Raw genomic sequence first — 20,821 nt, forward strand, 5'->3', positions numbered from 1 at the left:
ATATATATATATATGTATATTTATTTATTAATTTTTTTATTTTAGTATATTAACAGTTTTTTCTAGTTCGTGGATAAATATTAGACTTAACTTTCCTTTTATATTTTATTTTATTTTTTTTTTTTTTTAATTTTATCCACTAAAATAATTTTTTAAAAATAAAGTATCCTTTATTTTTTACACAACTTAAGACTTTTAAATTTTCTGTTAATCCCTTTTTTTTTCTCTCTCTATAATTATAAACTTTTTTTAAAAATGTAATAACATGTTTCTTGAACTATATTTTTCTTTAATAATACTTTGTTATGTAATATTTAATAAAGCTATACAGATTAATAAATATAATTTTTTAAATAGTTTACATTTTAAAAATAATATTGGTGAAAAAAGAAAAAAATATTTAATAAAAAAGAATTCTATAAGAAGTAAAATAACAGAAAAATCAAAACTAAGAACAAGTCAAGAATTATATTATTACAAATATAGAGAAGAAAATGCAGAATGCAAGTGTGATGATGAATATGAAGAATATGACAATGATATTGTAGAAGACTATCTTAAAGAAGGGGAAGAATTTGACGAGATAGAAGAAGATTATTATGACGAATATGAAGAATATTACATTAATGAAAATATAGAGAAAAGAAAAATAGAATATAAAAAACTATTTAACATTGATGAAAATGATGAATATCAAGTTTTATCTCCAAAATATAATATGAACATTTACAATATATTAGAAAAAAAGTACGATAAGGATGAAGAGAAAAATAAAGTTATTTTAACAATAAATAACTTAAATTATGAAATAGATAACAAAAAACTTATAAATAATTTAAATTTTCAATTGAGTAAATCAGAATGCGTTGGTTTGATAGGTAATAATGGATGCGGAAAAACTTCTTTATTGAATTTAATTTATGAAAATGCTGATAAAAATTCTAAAAGTATAATTATAAGTAACAGAAAAATTAGCCAAGACATATTAAATTTTAAATTAAATGAAAAAAACTTATTAGCTGCTATTAATAAAAATGATTTCGGAGTACTGTATAAAATTTTGTCGTACATGAAAAATAATTCATTAGAATTGAGCGCCATGCCATCTTTAATAAAAAATAAAGATATGTCATATTTTCAAATGAAAAAAAATAATAAAATCAACAATAATGAATTATTTTATAAAAATGATGTTTTTTACTTTAAACAAAATATTCATTTACTAGAAGATAATAATCTAACAGTTTTTGAAAAAGTTTTGAGATTTTATGAAAGTACACTTGAAAAGTATGAAGTTTTAAATTATATAGAAGAAAACATTAGTCAGTATCGAAAATATGAGGTAATAAATAAATTTAATATAAAAGAAGATCAAGCATTTAAACAAACACCCGAAGATGAATCTGATAATAAAAAATCTAGTAGAAATAATAATATAAATTATAATGAAACAAAATTAAATAAATTTGATGATATTATAAATAATAAAAATAAGAATATTATTGACCATGTTAGTAATGATAGTAATAAGGAATACTTAAATGATGTTAATAGTAATTATAAAACGAAGCTTTCGACAGATAAAGCTAATGAAAATTTTGTTAAATCTAAATACTTTGAAATGATTTTAAAATTATATATGTATGAAAAGGAATACATTTTTAAGGAAATAAATGACGTTAAAATGAATTTTAATAAATATGTAAATATACTAAATCTGAAAAATTTTCTATATGTAAAATTGTGCCATTTAAGTAACGGCTATATTATTCGAGTATACTTGTTATTATTGCTTTTAAGCAAATCTAAATTATTACTAATAGATGAAATAAATAATAATTTAGATATATTCAATATATTTTTTATAATGAACATCTTTAATTATTCTTTGAAATATAAAAAAATGGGAATTATATTAGCAAGTCATGATTTTTTTTTAGTAAGCAAATTATGTAACAGAATATTAGATTTTAACAAAATTTGCGGATACGATATTGATTTCAATAATGTAGCACTATTAAAAAAAATTATTAAGAATGACAATAAGAATATAGATGAATTAAAAAATAATGAAAAAATATGTAACTTAACATACTTTCAAGGAAATTATACACAATATTTAAATAATATGAAAGTTTTGTTTGATAATAGGAAAAAAAAAAAAGAAGAACTTAAAAAAATATTAGATCAACTAAATTCTACTATATCTAAGAGTAAAAAAAAAAACAAAAAAGAATTTATGCAACAATTTTTAAAAAAAAAAGAAGAAGAATTAAAATTATACCAAAATATTTATTCCATTTATTTTGATAGTAAATTAAATTATCAATATATGTATTATAATCTAGTATATAGTAATAAAAACAAGAACAGTTCTAAAAGCTATGAACAACAACTAAATAGAAACTTAGACAATAAAGAAAAAATTAATGTGAATTATGAAAAACAAAACTTTAAGCAGAACAGTGATTTAAATATAAATGAAAATATAGTAGATATCGATGATAGATTTGAAAATATAAAGAAGGAAAATTATAATAAATATACAAATCCTGAACGTGTATCAGAAAATATAAAAAATGATCATGTTGGTTACTCCATTGGGAACGATAATAGTGTAAGTTCACATGAAAATCAGTCAATATATAGTGAAGAAAATGGAGATGAAGAGGATATAAAAACATTTGTTTATAATAAACTTAATGATATAGAAAGTAACATGAATAAAAATATTCTAATAGATATGAGCAAAAAGATTAAAAACAATGAATTAATACAAACAGGAGAAGTATATTCAACCGGTAATGCAACTTTATATGAATTTAATAATTTCACTTTTTATTTTTTAAATAAAAAGAATAAAAAAAAAAAATATATATTTAAAGAAATGAATCTAAGTATAAACAGTGGTGAAAATATTTTAATACTCGGAAAAAATGGAATAGGAAAATCAACTTTTTTTAAAATATTAACTAATAAATATAACTTAATATTAAAAGAAAAAGAAAAAAAAAAAAAAAGTATTTATGCTTACGGAGATAATGACAGTGAAGAAAGTAACGATAATGCAGGATGCGAAAAAAACAGAAAATTTAATTGTGAAGGAGCAATTAATTGTAATTTTAATAATGTATTATTAACATATTTTGAACAAAATATGATAAAAAGTTTAAATTTAGAAATTAATGATCACTTTAAAAATTTAATTGAAAATGTTAGTTATTATCCAATTAGTTTTAATGATAATTTTGAAATGAATCCATTTAATGAAAATCTTTTTTTTTATGTTTTAAACAAAACCAAATTATTTGAAAATGATAAAATAGATAATATTGAAGAAAAAATTAATGCATTGTTAAAGATATTCTATATAGATAGTGCAACCTCTATTAAAGAAAAAAGTGGGGGAGAAAAAGTTAGAATACTATTCCTTTCTTTGTTTTTAAAAAAATCCAATTTATTGTTATTGGATGAAATAAATAATAATCTAGATATTTATTTGAAAAATCTTTTGTTAAATTTTCTAAATTTTATCTACGAAGGAAATTATATATTAACCACTCATGATTTTTATATTATAAAAAATTTACAAAATATTCACAAAATAATTTATATTTTTGATTATCAGAATATTTTTACATTTTATAATGTAAAAGACTTTATTGATAGTTTTTATAATTTTATTTTAAATTCTTTTAATGTATTTAAAAGGGATGGGGAATTACATAAAAAGTCTAATATAGCACAAATACTCAAAGATAATGATAATTCGTCAAATTTAAGTTATTACAAACAAGAAAGCACTCTAAATAGCTGTTTCAATAAAGACAATGAAATTAATATATTCAGAATAAATAACAGCGAGTGCGAAAATATCACTAAAAAGGAAGAAGAATTAAATAAAAAAAATTATGAAAAATATCTTTATGATAAATATGATTATGAAATATTAGACTTTTTAAAGGGTCAAGTATTAAAAGAAAAAAACGAAAGAAAGAATTACGAACAAATAAATGTTCAAGAAAATAAAGAAAAAAAAAAAGTAAAGAAAAAAAATTTTGGAGGTAAAGGATCTTCAGGAAAAATAAAAATAAAAAATTGGAAAAGATGGAAGAAGTGAAATGCAAATTAAAAATATAAATGTTGGATAAACAATAAAGGATATTCACAAATTCAATAATAATAAAATGAATAACGTCAATAATTGTATTGTTAAGAAAAATATTATAAAATATAGTTATTATAACGATAATAAAGACATTAAAATAAAAAGTTGATAATTTAAAAATTGGAATAATGATCATATTAGTTTTTTGAAAATACTTCTTCATATTTTATTTAGTTTAAACTCATATGAATACATAAATATGCAGTATATAGTATATAAAAAAAGGATGAAAAATAAAAAAAAAAAAAAACTCATAAAAATGACATACAATTATTTTGGTGGTAAAAAAACAAATTTATCTTCAGTTACTTCAGGACAATTTTTCATTATAACTTCAGCAATATTTTGTTCTACATCTCCCTATAAATGAGGAACCAAAGAAAAAGGAAAAAAAAAAAATTTTATTTATTTATTTATTTTTTTTTCATGTATTTATGTAAATAATTACTTGTATATCTATTTGATCTGGATTATTATTCGTTCCTTTAATAACTGAAGAACCGCAAGCGTAAAATCTAGAGAAAATTTTTGCCATTTTTTCTAACTTAGCATATGTATGCAATCCCGTTACAACTGTCACAACTTTTTTTCTTGCTCTTGTTGTTTTTTGTATTGTTATTTTTTGATTGGCCTAAAAAAATAAGAAAACGCATGTAGATATATAGATGCAAATATATGTATCTATACATATATATATTTATGATATTACAACTTTGGGGATTTTTTTTGTTTGCTTTTTATTATTATTATCAGCTTCATTATTCATAATATCATAATTATATTTTTCTTTATTTTCTTCTTTACACTCATTATAAAATTTTCCATATTCACAATATTCATATGGCATTCCACAAACTAAAAAAAAGAAAATAACAAACTTATTTCATATATTAAACTTATTAAAAAAAAAAAAAAAAAAATATGCAATTATATAATTTTATAAATAACAAAAACATAACATTTAATTCATTTAAATTTTATATTGAAAAAAAATTTATAAATACATAAAAAAAAAAAAGAGAAAAAAAATTAATTTTTATTTTATTAGTTGATTTTACTTTTGCAGTATTCAACATTAACTGGTTCATATTTCTTTTTATCTTTATCTAAGTTATTATATGCTGTATTTTGATTTTCATCATTTCTGGAATTCGTTTCATCTTCTTTTATAATATTATTATTATCATTTCTTTTAATTTCATTTTCATTATCATTCTTACTTTTATTATTAATAGCAGTTTTAGTATTTTGCTTGTTACGTTTTTTTTCTTCTTTTTTATCTTTCATTTTCAAATATCTTAGCCTTCTATGAGAAATTTTTTCTTGTTCTTCTTGTTCTCCTTGTTCTTGTTCTTCTTCATCTCCTTCATTTTTCAAATTTATTTTATCAAATTCTCTTTCTAATTCTTCCATTTTGATTGCACAATTTTTTTTTTTTCTTTTTTTTTTTTTTTTTTAAATTACTAAGAAAATCTGGAGTAAAAATAAAATCATATGGAAAACAATTTATGAAATGATTGAACAAGGGACTATATGAAATATTTTCATCTTTTAATTAATAATTCTATAAATAACTATCTTCTTTGTTATTATTATACAATTTTTTTTTCTTTTTTTTTTTTTAATGAAAAAAAAAATGTACTTGCGTTTATTTATAAAAGGCACACCTACATTTACTATTATTAAGTATATGAACATACTTTTTTTTTTTTTAATTAAATTATTACCTTGAAATCATTGTTATTTAAAAATTATTGTATTTTTTTTTTTTTTTTTTTTTTTTTATATTTATTTTATAAAATAAAATAATGCACAAATATTAATCTTTTATCTAATATTTATCTGTTATAATTTTAAAAGCTTTAAATTCCTACTTTTTATAAATTTTTTTCTAGTAGTAAATTATCATTAAATTCCTATTTATTTTATGAAAAAAAAATTTATATTTTTCAATATATTTTATGTATAGACAAAATTTCATTATGACTAAAAAAGATATTATGTTATATTAATTTAAATTATTAAAAGTTCTATAATAAAATGAAAAAAAAAATAAAAAAATATTTCGTTAGTAAAAGATTTTTTTTTATTAACAAAAAACATATCTGGTAATCTAATATATTCAATTTAATATATCTTTTAAATTTGATTATATCTTTTAAATTTGATTATATTTTTTAAATTTTCTATGTACATATTTTTTTTTTAACAATTATATAAATACAATTTTTTTTATTAAGACGAAAAAATATAAAAGTTGTTATTACTATAATTATGATTTCATGAATCTTTTATTGAATAAATAAATATCCTTTTTTTTTTCTTTTTTTTTTTACTAATTCTAAAGTTTTATTAGTAAACTATCTTCATGTAAATATTAAAATATATAAAAATATAAAAAGATATTTGAAAGTTGTTATTTAGTTTTTGCTACATTTTTTTGCTTTATGTTAACATTTTTAAGGAAAAATTATTCAATATTAATATTGCGTATCTTTTTTTTTTTCTAGAAGAAAATTATAATTTAATCATTTTAAATTATATATAGTTTAAAAAGTAAATAATTATAAAAATACTATATACCAATATAACTTCTAAATTTTTTTTCGTTTTAATTTTATACATTAACTATTAAATATACATATATATATATATATATTTATATATATTCTAATATGAATTTTGAAAAATGTGTTCAGTTTTTAAAAGAAAATTTCGAAAATATTGAAATACAGAAAATCGAAGAAGAAGTAAATTTGTACTTAATTAAAAAATTTGAAACATGTGAAAATTTGAATGAATTAAATTACGAAATTGATGATAATTCATTAATTGAATTAATGGAAATTTTATCCAAGTTTGGAAATAAAAAAGGAAATTTATCGAACTTTTCTACAAAAAGAGAAAACAAAGAAAAAAGTTTTAATGAATATTTATTAAATAGTTTTGATAATATCAAAAATGAAGAGGATTCTTCTGCTGAATATGGTAAATTTCTGAATGAAGAAGAACAATTCTGCATTGATAATCAAAGTATTCTATTAAAAGATAATTGTTATGACAGTACTACTGAAAATAACAATGAGCAAAATATAGAAATATCTCATAATATAAATGAAAAAATAAATTATAAAAATATAAAAAAAATAGATAATAATAATAATAGTGTTATAAAGGAAAATAATTATGAAAATATGATGGATATAATGTTTAGTGATAGTATAAATATGCAAAAAAAAGATAAAAGTAATAATTCTGAGGAAGAGGAGAAAAATCAATTTATTAAGAATAAAGAAAATGGCAATATAAATAAGTCATTGCGAAAAGAAGCAGCAGAAAAAAAAAATACAACAATACTAGAAATACTTTTTAGCAAATCATTATTAGACAACGAGAATATAAAACAAAATATTTATGCAAAAAAATTTTATATTATAAATGAAGATATGTTTATCAACATTATTCTTATATTAGATAGAATTATATTACAACTAATTGTATATTATAAGGAAAAAAAAATAGAGATAGAAGAACAGAATTCTCATTTTGAAAGATTTTTTAATATATTATATATACTGTTAAGTAATATAAGCTTTTATTCTAACGAAGAAAAATATAGAACTATTAAATTGAGTAACAGTAAAGTTAAAAATTATTTTTTGATTAATTCTGATATTTTTAATTTAGTTAAATTATTGTTTGAAATTTTGAATTTCAACACAAGCTATAGTAATAATTTAAATAAAGAAGATTTTCAAAAGTTAGATGTAGAAATTATTAATCCAGAATCTTGTAATTTAATATGGAAATTTGAAAAAACATTTACTGATAAAGATTCTATTTTGTTTGAATTTGTTTTGTCATCAATTAAAATAATTATGAGTATAATAAATAAAATTGCATCCAAAAAATGGATTACTATTGAAGAAGGTGAGTCAATTAATAAAATGCATATGATAAGTAAAAATGAAAATGATCGCAGGTTATTCCTAGAACAAAAGAAAGAGTTAGAAAAAATATCTAATAGAAGTACCCCAATTAATAATAAAATACTTCAGATTCATCAAAAAAATAAAGAAGAACAACAAGCAATAAATGATATTCGAAAATTACATAACGAAAGATATAAAGAACATAAAGTTTATGGAAGTAATGAAAAATCTGATAAAAATAAAAATTCATGGAATAAAAAAATTTGGGAATCCAAAGAAAATAATAAATTCTCAAAAGATAATTTATTTTTAAATGAAGAGTTAGATGAAAAAAAAAAATTGAAAAGTAAAAAAAAAATAAAAAATTTTTTAAAAAAATTATTTAAAAAAAACTAATAGCATTTTTTTTTTTTTTTTTTTGTTAGTATTCGTTTATTTAATTATTGAATTAGTTCATTTTTTTTTATTTTTTTTTTATTAAGAGATTAACATTTTTTTATATCTATCCTATTTACTATAAGTATTTTTTTTTATAAATTTATTATATTAACAAGTATATTATTAATAATATTTAATTTTTTTTTTAATACTTTTTTTAAACTTTTGTAAAATTAATTTGACAGAGAAATAGTTTATTAAAAAAGGACAAATCAAGATTCATATTAACTGTAGCTCCTAATTAAAACACTTTTACATTAATATTTTAAAAATAAAAATAACATTATTTTTAAACATTATATAATAATTATGAGAATAAATATAGTTACGAGAATGTTATAAGTTCCTTTATACTAATAATGCGAAAAAAAAAAAAAAAAAAATCAACAAAGAAAGCAAAAAACGGAAAAAGTAAAAGAGAAAAAAAAAAAAAAAAGAATAAAAATAAAAATTAAGGAATATATTCAAAAATATAATGAATATTACAATAGAGAAAATTGCAAAATATTTTTCCTTTTTTTTTTATCAACATAATATAAATCTATAAATTTTCTCTTATTCTTATTTTTCTTTGTATTACGTTTTATTATCTATTCATGCATATAATTATTTTTATTTCTTTTTTATCATGTAAAAATTTTTGTGAGTAAATTTAAAATTATTTTATGTATTTTGTATTTCTATTATTTATAAAATAAAATATTTTTTTCTTTTTATATTTTATCTAATGCTCAATTATACAAGAATATTAATTGTACACTTATACATTAACATAAATTTTATAAAGCATTTATTACATGATCGGCGATATAAATGTATATGCATACATTATTTTTTGAAAGCAGTCTGAGTGGACTTTTTTTATTACAAATAAGTAAAATATAATCTATAATAACAATGTATTTCATTGATATAATAAAAAATTTAGGAATGTAACAGAGTTTTTTTTATTTTAATTATAAAATAAAACATATAAAAAAAAAAAATTAATAAAACCAAAAAAAAAATGTCATTGAAATATTATTCGTAATATTACAATATCATACATAAATTTTTTTATAAGATGAATATTTAAATATAATTTCAGATATGAAAAAATAATAATTTGTTCAAAAAAAAAAATTTTTAAATTAACTTTTAAATTCATTATTTACAAAAAATTTTCCATTCTTTTAAAATTTAAGATTCATTTTTTTGTAGTTTTAAGATTATTTTTTTTTTTTTTCATAACTTAAAAAAAAAAAAAAATAAAATAAAAAGCTTAAAAAAAAACTGAGAAAAATTAAAAATAACTAAAATGACAAAATTGAGAATAATTTAAAAAAGAAAAATAATTAAAAATAAAAATTCAAAGTAATTATATTTTTATTTTTAAAAACTACATAAGAAAAATTTATTAATAAAAGATATATGTACATATATAAAAAGAATATTACAAAAAGATTTGACATAATTTGATGAATGCCTTTTATATATAATGAATAGTTTATTAAATTGTTGTTTTTCTTAAAATACAATTAATTGTGATCAAAAAACTAAATAAATAAATAAAATACATTGAAAAAAAAAAAAAAAAAATTAAAAGAATAAAAAATTGAAAAAAAATATATAAAGAAGAAATCGTAAAAATAAGTTCAAGTACAAAAAAAAAAAAAATTAAAAGATTGAAAGAATAAGAAAAAATTAAATAAAAAAAAAAAGATAAATTTTATAGTAGATTAATAATTTTAAAAAAAATTATTATCTCTAAAATAAAATTTTGTATTTGATATTAATAATTAAAAATATAATCCAACATATTAGCGAACTTTTTCTTTTTTTTTTTTACATTTTTATCTGAAGATGGTAAGAAATAAATATTTATAAGTTATATATAAAATAAAAAATACGTGTATATAGAGAGATAAAGAAGTAAATACTACTGAAAGTACATTTTTCATACAAATACATTTGATATCATTGTTCCTTTATCTTTATTTATATATTTATTAATTAATATTAATATATACACATCTTTAAATCACTTGGTTTTTAAAATATATTTTATCCCTTAATTATATGTTATTTTTACTTAAAGTTTTTTTTCATTTTTTTTTTTTCTAATTAGCCTTTTTGGCATATGTATTTATATTTTATATTATATTTTTAAATACATGTGTTTAATTTTTAAAATTTTGTTGTTCCATTTCTTTTATGTTATGAAAATATATGTATTTTTTCTTATATATATATATATATATATATATTTTTTTTTTTTTTTTTTAGAGAATATTACTATTTGGTGATGAAAATTTCAGTTTTTGTAATGGATTTTTAGTAGATCATGAAGATGATATTGTTGAAATATGTAGTTGTTTAAAAGAAAATGAATTAAAACAAGAAAGTAAAAACAATATTCAATCCTTAAATAAAAATGTTGTTATTCATTATGGTATAAATCCAGTTCAATTAAAATCAAAATTTCCTCCGAATACTTTTGATGCTCTATATTATATTTTACCTGGATTATCATTTCATGGATATCCAGATTTTATTGATCCTCAAACAGAAATGTTTAAATTACGTTTAAATTTATTTTGTTTTAGTTTTTTAAAAAGCAGTAAAAATATAATAAAACCTGATGGTTATGTTTATTTGTTATTCCCAGAAGAAACAGGAAAAGATATTTCTGCGAATAATAATGATAATGATAATATATCTTCTACTGCTATTGGTAATAAGACAACGAATTTGCCCTTTTTACCAATAGAACCGAAAAAATTAGCTAGATTTTGCAATGTGTTAAGAGAAAATAGCAAAGATTATAATTTAAATTTATCTGCTCACCCTAATTGGATACCTGTTTTGTTTAATATGCCTATTGTAAATGAGATACCAGAATGGTTAAAAAATTGTAAATATTTTTGTTTTAAAATGACAGAAACGGATTATAAAAATAAAATGTATAAAAGTAATTCTATCAATGACGAAAATAATAATAATAATAATAATAATAATAATAATAATAACAGTAATAATAACAACAATAATAATAATAATAATACGCAAAATGAAGGAGAACAAGAAGAAAATAATGCAAATAATAATGAAAATGAAGAAAATAAAGAAAAAGAAGAAGATCCAGATGAATATAATGTTTTGAAAATTCCCCCTCAAGTCTTTGACTACCCAATTGAAAAATTGGGACATGTTAATGAATGCTTTTTATTTAAACTTTATTCAATTAATAGTAAAAGTGTATTAATATCAAGATTAACCTTAAAGTATGATCCTAGGATTTCAGGATGGAAAGGAGACAATAAAATAAAAAAAGATATGTTAAATAACATCCCAATGAACAATATGCCTATGAATATACCAATGAATATGCCCATGAATATGAATAATATGAATATGATGAAAAACGTGAATAATTTAATGAATATAAATAAATTTAAAGGTGGGAAATATAAAAATAAGGCAACTAAAAATGAATTTCAACAGCAATATAAAAATAACATGATTCAGAATAATATGAATTATTCCATAAATAAAAAAGGAAGTATGAATTTACCTCCACCACCACCAACAAATATCAGTATACAACCAAATAATGTTAATATTCCAAATCAAAATATTAATTATAAACAAAACAACTTTCCTTTTGTTAATAACTTTAAGAATATGCCTAACAATTTATCTCAAAATGTCCAAAATACCATTACGAATATGCCTATGAATGTTAATCCGAATATGTCCAGTAGTATGATGAATCCTTATATTAATGGGGGATATAACAATAATTTCAGAAATAATATGTATCAACAAAATATACCTTTACCTCCTCCAATAAATAATTTTAATAAAAAGTAAATGCACTCATCCACTTATATATATGAATAATTAAATAAATTTTTGGTGTATTTAAGTATTTCATATTTTTAATTATACCACTGTTCAATACTATTATTTATACAAATAATTTATATTGTTAATAAATAAATATTACAACTCCATATTTTATATATATGCTTATTTCATCAAATTTTTAAAAGAAATTTATTTTATTTCATATTTAATTTTATTAAAATTTATGAAGTTCAAAAGAGATTAATTTTTTTTTCTTTTTTCTTTTTTCATTTCTCTTATTCTTTTTTCTTTTCTTTTTTTTAAATATTCATTTTATTTCATTTTATTTATATGTATTCCGCAAGATATATAAAAAAAAATTATTAATTTATTAATTATTTCTCTTTTTTTTTTCCCCTTTTTTTTTTTATTTATTTACTTCAATATATAAGAAGTTTTTGTACTAAATTACATATATATTCATTGCAATAAAAAACTGAAGTAATTGTATATAAGTTTTTATTAAATATATATATACATATGGATACATGTATATATATATTTATAGAAAAAATAAACCCCAAAAATTTTGAATTTAGAATATGTTAGGTTCTAAATTATTTTTGCTATATAGATGAAAGTTTTACATATATAAAATTTATAGAAATACTTAATAAATAGAAAATATACCTTTAAATATAAAAAAATATTTAAAAAAAAAAATAAATGTAATATATATTAATATTTTTATTTATTTTTTTTTTTTTAATGTGCATTTTTCGTTTTAGAATTTATCAAGGACCCAACATGAATATGAAAAGAAAAAATGATTTATATAGTGGTGATAATATGGAAAAAAATTATGATAATTATAATATGAAGGTATGCAAAATGGAAACTAATTTTTAATTTACATTTATCTTCTTCTGTATTATTTTCCTTTTACTACTTTAAAATAAGATATATATATATTCTACTTAAAAATTTATTATTAAAATTATTGTTTTATTTATTTATTTTTTTAGGATCATTACAAATCGGACGATGATAACAGTACTTGCTATATTTCTAATTTTTGATATTTTTATATATTTTATATAAAATAGAAAAAAAAATAAATAAAATAAATAAATTGCAAAAAATAAGAACAATAATTAAAAGGATATAATAAAAAAAAAAAAAATTAAAAAAAACTGAAAAAAATGCAATTGAAGAAAAACAAGAATAATATAAAAATATTCATAGTTATTATAATATAAAGAATTTAGTTAATAAAAAGAATCATTAAATTTATAATACAAATGTTTTTAACTCCATTAAAATGAAAAAATCTAATTTATCAAATATATAATTTTTCTTATAAATTGTAAATATATTTATTAAAACTATTATTTTTTTTTTTAGATATAAACAAAGATAATATATGCAATGATGATTATGATTTAGAACAATGTGACAATGTAACAAATCAAAAGAATATTCAGAACAAAAATTCAGAGGATCCAGATTACTACTTGTAATTAAATACTATAAAAATAAAAAAAAATAAATTAAGAAATTGTATTTTAATTTTTTTTTTATATTTTTATAGCTTAAAACAAAGAGCTAGAGAATCCAACCAATATGGTACATACTAAAAAGTGTATTATTATGTAGATATATCATCTTTATTTTTCTTATTTTTTTAATTGTTTACTTATTTATAAAATTGTTATCATTTATATATTTGTAATATTTTAAAATTTACTAAGCTTTTTTATATATTTTTATTTTATAAATCTCATGCATTTTATTAATTTTTTTCTATGTATAAAGTGTTACGTTCATAAATATAATTAGAACTTGAGTAATGTTCTGTGTATAATTATAAAATAAAAAAAAATTTTAATTTTTAAAATGATTTATTATGCAATTATATATATATACATATATATATTAATTTGAACATTATTTTAAAAGTTTTTTTTTTTTTTTATTTTCTAATGTAACTTGTAAATATAATTATTTTTGAATTATTAATTTATACAAAATTAAAAAAAAATAAATATTATGCTAAAACAAAAAGTTTTAAAATTTAATTTAAATAATAATGAAGAAATAATTTTTAAATTGATTCAAAAGAATATTATTTAAAAGTTGTTAATTAAAAGTTTAATTACTCATTTTTGAATAAGAATTTTTATAAAAGATTAAAGCTTAAGGTGTAGGTATTCATGCATATATATCTGAAATATATATGTTTAAAATATATGTTTTTATAAATAATTTAATGTAACAAAGTAATATATATACAAAACATTTTATTTCTTTTTTTTTTAATTTTTATGTAAATTAAAATAAAAACATAAATCTTATTAAATTCTTTTAATTTATATATATATATATATATATATATATATATATATATATATATATATATGTTCAAATAAATAAATATATGATAAATAGGGGAATAAGCTATAATTATAAATAGTGAAATATTAATAAAATGAAAATGAAAAAATAAAAAATTATCGAAATACTATTAAATAATTATATAAAAATAAAACCTATTCATTGTCAACAATAAATAAAAATTACAAATATATACTTTACACTTCTGTTCATTTGTTTTCTTTTTTTTTAAAACTTTTTTCAATATTTAAAGAATTAAAACATACGCTTAATTATTTTAATGATACTGTTTGTCCATCTTTATCAAATTTAAAAACGTTAGTTCTTTTTTTTATAAAAAATCCTAATTTAACCTTTACACTTTCAGGTCTTTTTACTTTTCCTAATTCAGTTAATTTACTCTTTCCATTTTTTTTTAAATATGCTACAAGATCTTTTTCATATTGACTCTCATCATCTAACTTTGATTTTTTTGATGGGCCATCATTTTTATTATCTAAAGCTCTTTTATTTTTATTGCCTACATTTTTTTTTTGTTCATTTTTTTTTTTATCTCCTTTATTACTTTTTGCAACTTCTTCATCATCTTCATCATCATCTTTTTCATCAGCATCTTCTGCATCCTCATCATCTTCATCATCATCACCTTCATCTTCATCATCTTCATCATCGTCATCTTCATCTTCATCATCTTTATCATCACCATCATCATCTTCTTCATCCTCTTCATCATCTTCATCATCTTCATCATCGTCATCTTTTTCTTTTTCATCTTCATCATCTTCATCATCATCATCGTCATCATCATCGTCATCATTTTTTCCTACATTTGTTTCATCATCTTCGTTATCTTCAACATCTTTTTTTTTTTTAGCATTACCATTGGATAGAGAATTTTTTAATGTATTTTTTTTTGTTAACATTCTAACTTCTTCATTTTCATATTCATCTTCATCTTCAAATTCATCCTCATCTTCATCTATGTTATCTTGTCCAAATGACACTTCGTAATAACCAACAATATGAACTTCATTTTTGCTACCACTAGTCTTAATTTTCACATCATTATCTAACATCAAAAAAATATCTAATGAAGTATCTTCGCAAACATTCTTTTGTAAACAACAAATATTGTAGCATCCTTTACTATCTTCTACTTGTACATATATCTTTCCTTCTTCCTTAGGATTATTCAAACATGCTCTTGAAAGGTGAATAACTGAATATCCATCTTTAACTTCGGGGATTACAGTTTCACCTGCTTTTATTACTTTTCCTAATTAAAAAAAAAAAATTTTATATTTATATATTTTTGTACAAGATAAAGCAAAAATATAATAAAAAATTTTAGAAAATTATTAAAATAACACTAGCAACGAATCAGAACAAAATAGCACATATATTTGTTTATACTATTCATTCATAGAATATATGAAAAAAAATGAAAATTAATTTGAAATCAAAAATATGTAATAAAATATCTTAAAAAGGAATACTACATATTTTACATAAAAAGAAATCTATATATGTATAATCATAAAAATTATAATATTCACATTAAAAAAAAAAAATGTACACTAAAAATATGTATATGTATATTTTTATAACATAAATATCATATTTTAAAATAATATTTTCACTATATCCATCATAACTCCATATTATATAATGAAAGAATAAAAACAAATCAAAATATGTAAAAGAAATATATTAAATAACATATAGATACCATAGAAATACATATATATATATATATATATATATATATATATGTCGTAAAATACATGATGAAAATATTTATCCAGAGAATATATATATGCGTACGTTTAAATATATATTAAAATACTAGATATGTACATATTTATTTTTAAAAAATTGTTATAATTAATATATTATGTATATTATTACCGTAAAACATTTTGTACAATTTTTTTTATATAAGAAAAGGATTTTTTTTTTTTGTGAACAGATGTAGCTTAAAAATTAAAATAACGCAAATATTATAAAAAATGTTATTTATAAATTTATAAAAAAATTAACTTTTTTATTGATTTTTTTATTAACAAAGTATAAAAGAATAAAATAATTATGATTTTATGAATTAAATATATAAAAAAAAAAAATTTTAAATATTTAAAAAAAATTTTTTTTTTTATTCTTTTTATTCAAATGAATATTTCAAGATTGAAATAATTTTTTTTTTTTTTATTATTGTATGGCTCTAAAAAAAAAAGAGAACGCATGCAAATATATAAAAAAAAGTTAATACAAAAAAAAAAAAATTTTCTTTTTCCCATTATATGGAAAAAATCTCTATTTTATTTGAGCGGAATAATTCATGCATAATTAATTTATTATATAATATAATTTTTTAAAATTTACTTCTAACTTAATGAAATGATACTATATTTACTTTTTCAAAGTAGTTTCATTTTTTTAAAAATACTTAAATTTTTTTTATTTTTTAATAATTATTTAGCATATATATGCTTTTCTTGTAATTTATTACAATATTTCTGTTAACAACCCTTTTAACATTGTTTCAAAAAATATATATACATGCATATATATATATATATATATATATATAATGAAATTTTTATTTAAAAACATATGTATAATTTTTTATTTTTATAGAATCAATTATGAAAAATAATGTTAATTAAAAAATGAATTAAAGGATTTATTAATTAAAATAACTCCTTCATTTTATTTAATTTTATTTTTTTTTAATTTTTCTTTTTTTTTTTTTTTTGAGCATATTAAGAATTTATGTTATTTGAGTATAAATAATACTTAAGAATGAGAATATATATATCTTGAAAGCTTTTATCTTTTATAAATACAGTTAACTATTTTTTTTTTTTACAAAAGGTAAAGTACACCTTTAATTATAGAATTGAATTTAGTACATAATTAAAAAATTATAAATTCAACATTTTAATTTAAATTATTGAAAAATTTACTGGTGTATGTTTTTTTCCATAATCTGCAAATAAGTATTTTATTATTAATTTAATAAAAAAAAAAAAGATAAAAATACTTTTCTTAAATATTTCTTAGTATAGTAATATTTTTTTTTTTTAAGATATATTTTAAGTTTTTTTTTTTATAGAATATGCTATAGAAAAAAAATATATCCTTCTATGATAAAGTAAAATATGTAAAATTCAAAATGTGCTCCCTTTTTTATTAAACTATTGTAGCTTCATTTTTATATTTTGTTTAAAATATAACTAAAATATGAAGATATAAGAAAAAAAAAAAAAAAAAACAGTATTTTATTCTATTAAATATTAAAAAATTGCGATTTCCATAATATGATAACTAAATGACTTTGTATTAACAATTGGATAGGAAACTTTTATTTTATAGTTTACTCTAATAAAAATATATATATATATATATAATCCATTAAAAAAAATTAAGATATGAAAGTGTTTAGTGAAATAAAAACTTAAAATATTTTGCAATTAATATTCAAGCAAAATATGATTAATAAAATTTTGTTATAAAATTTTTTTTTGAATTAGTATAGCTTTCCAAATAAATGCATAGAATATGTAATGTTTTAAGCTTATATATTAAATAATATATAAATATTAATATTAATATTGAAGGGAAATTATTTTTATTAGTTCTCTTTATATTTTATATTGTTCTAGTATTTTATTTTCGTCTCTGCATATTTATTTATTTTGGATAACAAAGAAAACAAAAAATTGTTTTAACAATAATACATTTAAAATAAAAAAAAATGTTAAAAGTGTATGAAGGGAAAAAAAAAAATAAAAGATTTAATATAGTTTTAATATCATAAATTTTGCATAATATAAAATTTAATATTTCTGCAAGTCAACTATTGTAAAATTCATATAATTTGAAATTCAAACAATTATAAAATTTGTTCAATTGAAAATTTAAACTTTACATAATTTCATTTTTTAAAAAGCTTAAAAACATTTTTTAAATTAAAAGTATGTTGTGTTATTTGAATAATATAAAATTAAAGTATAACATTTAGGATTTATATAATTTTTTTTTCTTTTTTTTTTTTTTTCACCATCAAATATTTATGATAAGAAATAAAAATAATTATATAAAAAGGATAAAAAAAAAAAATGGCACACGAAAAGCATGAAAATATGTTAATGGCTATTGCTCGTGACTATAATTCAATAGATGATTTAATAGAAATGTTTTTGTCCTTCCTAGAAAATAAGACTGATTATTTTCATTTGATGCTTAATGAAGATGATATACAAACTTTATCAAAAAAGTATGAGGGTCATATGCTTAAAAATATTTTAAATAATAATCATTGTGGATTTAAAGCACAAACAAGAGAAGAATGTTTAATAAAATTATTTAAAAAACATCAATTAAATTATATAATTAGAAAACAACCGTATGTAATCGAAAACGAGGAAATAAAAAAAAAATATATACCAAATTGTGATGAATTAATAAAGTTAAATAATATTAAAATAAATGAAAAAAAAAAAGAACAAAAAGATAAATCAAACAAAGAAGATGAAAAAGCAACAACAACTAACTTAACTCGTAATAAAAAATATATATATTCATTTAAAAAAAAAAAAAGAAAATGATACTATTTAAATATTTTCAGTTTTTACAAATATTCATGTATTTATTTTTTAAATAGATGAAAATCATATATCTACATGGAATGGTGGAAAAACTGAAAAGTATTATTGGAATCAATCATTAAATGAAATTAATTTAGAAGTTCTCTTAAATAAAGAAGTTAAGACTAACGAAATAAATGTTGAAATAACAAATAGAAATATAAAAATTTCTCACATGAGTATAAAAGAAAAATTTTTTTTTTAAGAATTTCTAAGAATTTTAAATATGTAATATTCGCATTATGTAATAAATAAGTTTTCTTTTCTTTTTTTTTCTTTTTTAAGATGAATTAAAGTTAGAGGGTAAGTTTTATGAAGAAGTTAATAAACAGGAATGCATGTGGAGCATCGAAGATAAGAAAAAAATAATAATTTTTTTAGAAAAAAAAAGAGAAAATTGGTGGCCATGTGTAATAAAAGGAGATCCTGAAATAGACACAAAAAAAATAGAATCAAAAAAGAATTTAACTGATTTTGATGAAAAAACACAAGGGGAAATAAGGAAATTTTTACATGAACAAAAATTGTAATTTTTTATTTTAAATGAAATATTATATTATATTATATATTTGTATATATAATATCCTTTTAATAATAATTAAAAGAAAAAAGATTAATTTTATTATAATTTTTGTGTTTACATATTTTTATATATTAAATTTACTTAAAATAATTATTAGTATTTACTTATAAGAAAATTATTTTAAATATATAAAAAAAAAAAAAAAAAGAAAAGAGATTAAATTAAATAAGTTTATAATAATTAACTTAAAAATAAATAATAATTATTTTTTTTTTTTTTCTTTTTTATTCAGAAAAAATGAAAGAATGCAATCACCAGATGAAATAAGAAAACAAAATATATTAAAAAATGCATTAAATGGTAAAGGATCTCCATTTAAATAAGTTTTACGTTAAAATGCAAGTAATTGAATTTTTATTAAGGTGTTTTAATAAAAATATTGAAAGTATGTATATATTATATTAATATATGTACGTATATATGTTGTAATAAAAATAGAACGACTTCACATATATATAATTTGTATTAATATAATTTCAGTTAAAGTATATTAGTAATCCATGAAAAATAATGATTTAAAAAGATTTTATTTCAGAAGTAATCTAACAAAAATTATATAAAAAAATTTCATTAATAATATTACATATATATATATATATTTTTTTTTTTGTTATTTTTTTAAAATACTTTAAATGATATATTTCTTTATATTCAATTCATAAGAGAACATAAGAATTCTACATTTTATTTTCAGTAATAAATTTACACAGAAAATTCAAATATAAGACTAAATTTTGTTAAATTTTTTAGTAACAAAATATTGAAATATAGTTCTATGTTTACTACTATTATTTCCATTTATTACTTTTTGAAATTTATAAAAGAAAAA

At 17.6% G+C, this 20,821-nt stretch overlaps 6 protein-coding genes across 6 annotated transcripts; 4 read left to right on the forward strand and 2 right to left on the reverse strand.

Moving 5' to 3' along the window:
• Positions 1-265: 265 nt before the first annotated feature.
• ABCF1 (ABC transporter F family member 1, putative) lies at positions 266-4,120 on the forward strand (the record flags this gene model as incomplete). Its single annotated transcript, XM_028679299.1, has 1 exon — positions 266-4,120. One exon carries the CDS (start codon positions 266-268, stop codon positions 4,118-4,120), a length of 3,855 nt encoding a protein of 1,284 aa, XP_028535027.1.
• Positions 4,121-4,438: 318 nt separating this feature from the next.
• PRELSG_1423900 (translation initiation factor SUI1, putative) lies at positions 4,439-5,581 on the reverse strand (the record flags this gene model as incomplete). The annotated part of the gene is made up of 4 exons (XM_028679301.1): positions 4,439-4,528; positions 4,617-4,799; positions 4,878-5,023; positions 5,227-5,581. 4 exons carry the CDS (start codon positions 5,579-5,581, stop codon positions 4,439-4,441), a joined length of 774 nt encoding a protein of 257 aa, XP_028535028.1.
• Positions 5,582-6,843: 1,262 nt separating this feature from the next.
• Positions 6,844-8,496, forward strand: PRELSG_1424000 (conserved Plasmodium protein, unknown function; the record flags this gene model as incomplete). Its single annotated transcript, XM_028679302.1, has 1 exon — positions 6,844-8,496. One exon carries the CDS (start codon positions 6,844-6,846, stop codon positions 8,494-8,496), a length of 1,653 nt encoding a protein of 550 aa, XP_028535029.1.
• A 1,884-nt stretch (positions 8,497-10,380) lies between these two features.
• PRELSG_1424100 (conserved Plasmodium protein, unknown function) lies at positions 10,381-14,003 on the forward strand (the record flags this gene model as incomplete). Its single annotated transcript, XM_028679303.1, has 6 exons — positions 10,381-10,383; positions 10,804-12,386; positions 13,155-13,248; positions 13,392-13,419; positions 13,771-13,882; positions 13,958-14,003. 6 exons carry the CDS (start codon positions 10,381-10,383, stop codon positions 14,001-14,003), a joined length of 1,866 nt encoding a protein of 621 aa, XP_028535030.1.
• Positions 14,004-15,032: 1,029 nt separating this feature from the next.
• On the reverse strand, positions 15,033-16,678 carry PRELSG_1424200 (conserved Plasmodium protein, unknown function; the record flags this gene model as incomplete). The annotated part of the gene is made up of 2 exons (XM_028679304.1): positions 15,033-16,036; positions 16,669-16,678. The coding sequence occupies 2 exons, from the start codon at positions 16,676-16,678 to the stop codon at positions 15,033-15,035; spliced, it is 1,014 nt and encodes a 337-aa protein (XP_028535031.1).
• Positions 16,679-18,881: 2,203 nt separating this feature from the next.
• Positions 18,882-20,315, forward strand: PRELSG_1424300 (CS domain protein, putative; the record flags this gene model as incomplete). Its single annotated transcript, XM_028679305.1, has 4 exons — positions 18,882-19,323; positions 19,427-19,588; positions 19,695-19,935; positions 20,225-20,315. The coding sequence occupies 4 exons, from the start codon at positions 18,882-18,884 to the stop codon at positions 20,313-20,315; spliced, it is 936 nt and encodes a 311-aa protein (XP_028535032.1).
• Positions 20,316-20,821: the final 506 nt, after the last annotated feature.

The sequence above is a fragment of the Plasmodium relictum genome (assembly GCF_900005765.1).
Source record: "Plasmodium relictum strain SGS1 genome assembly, chromosome: 14".
NCBI classification, from domain to species: domain Eukaryota; phylum Apicomplexa; class Aconoidasida; order Haemosporida; family Plasmodiidae; genus Plasmodium; species Plasmodium relictum.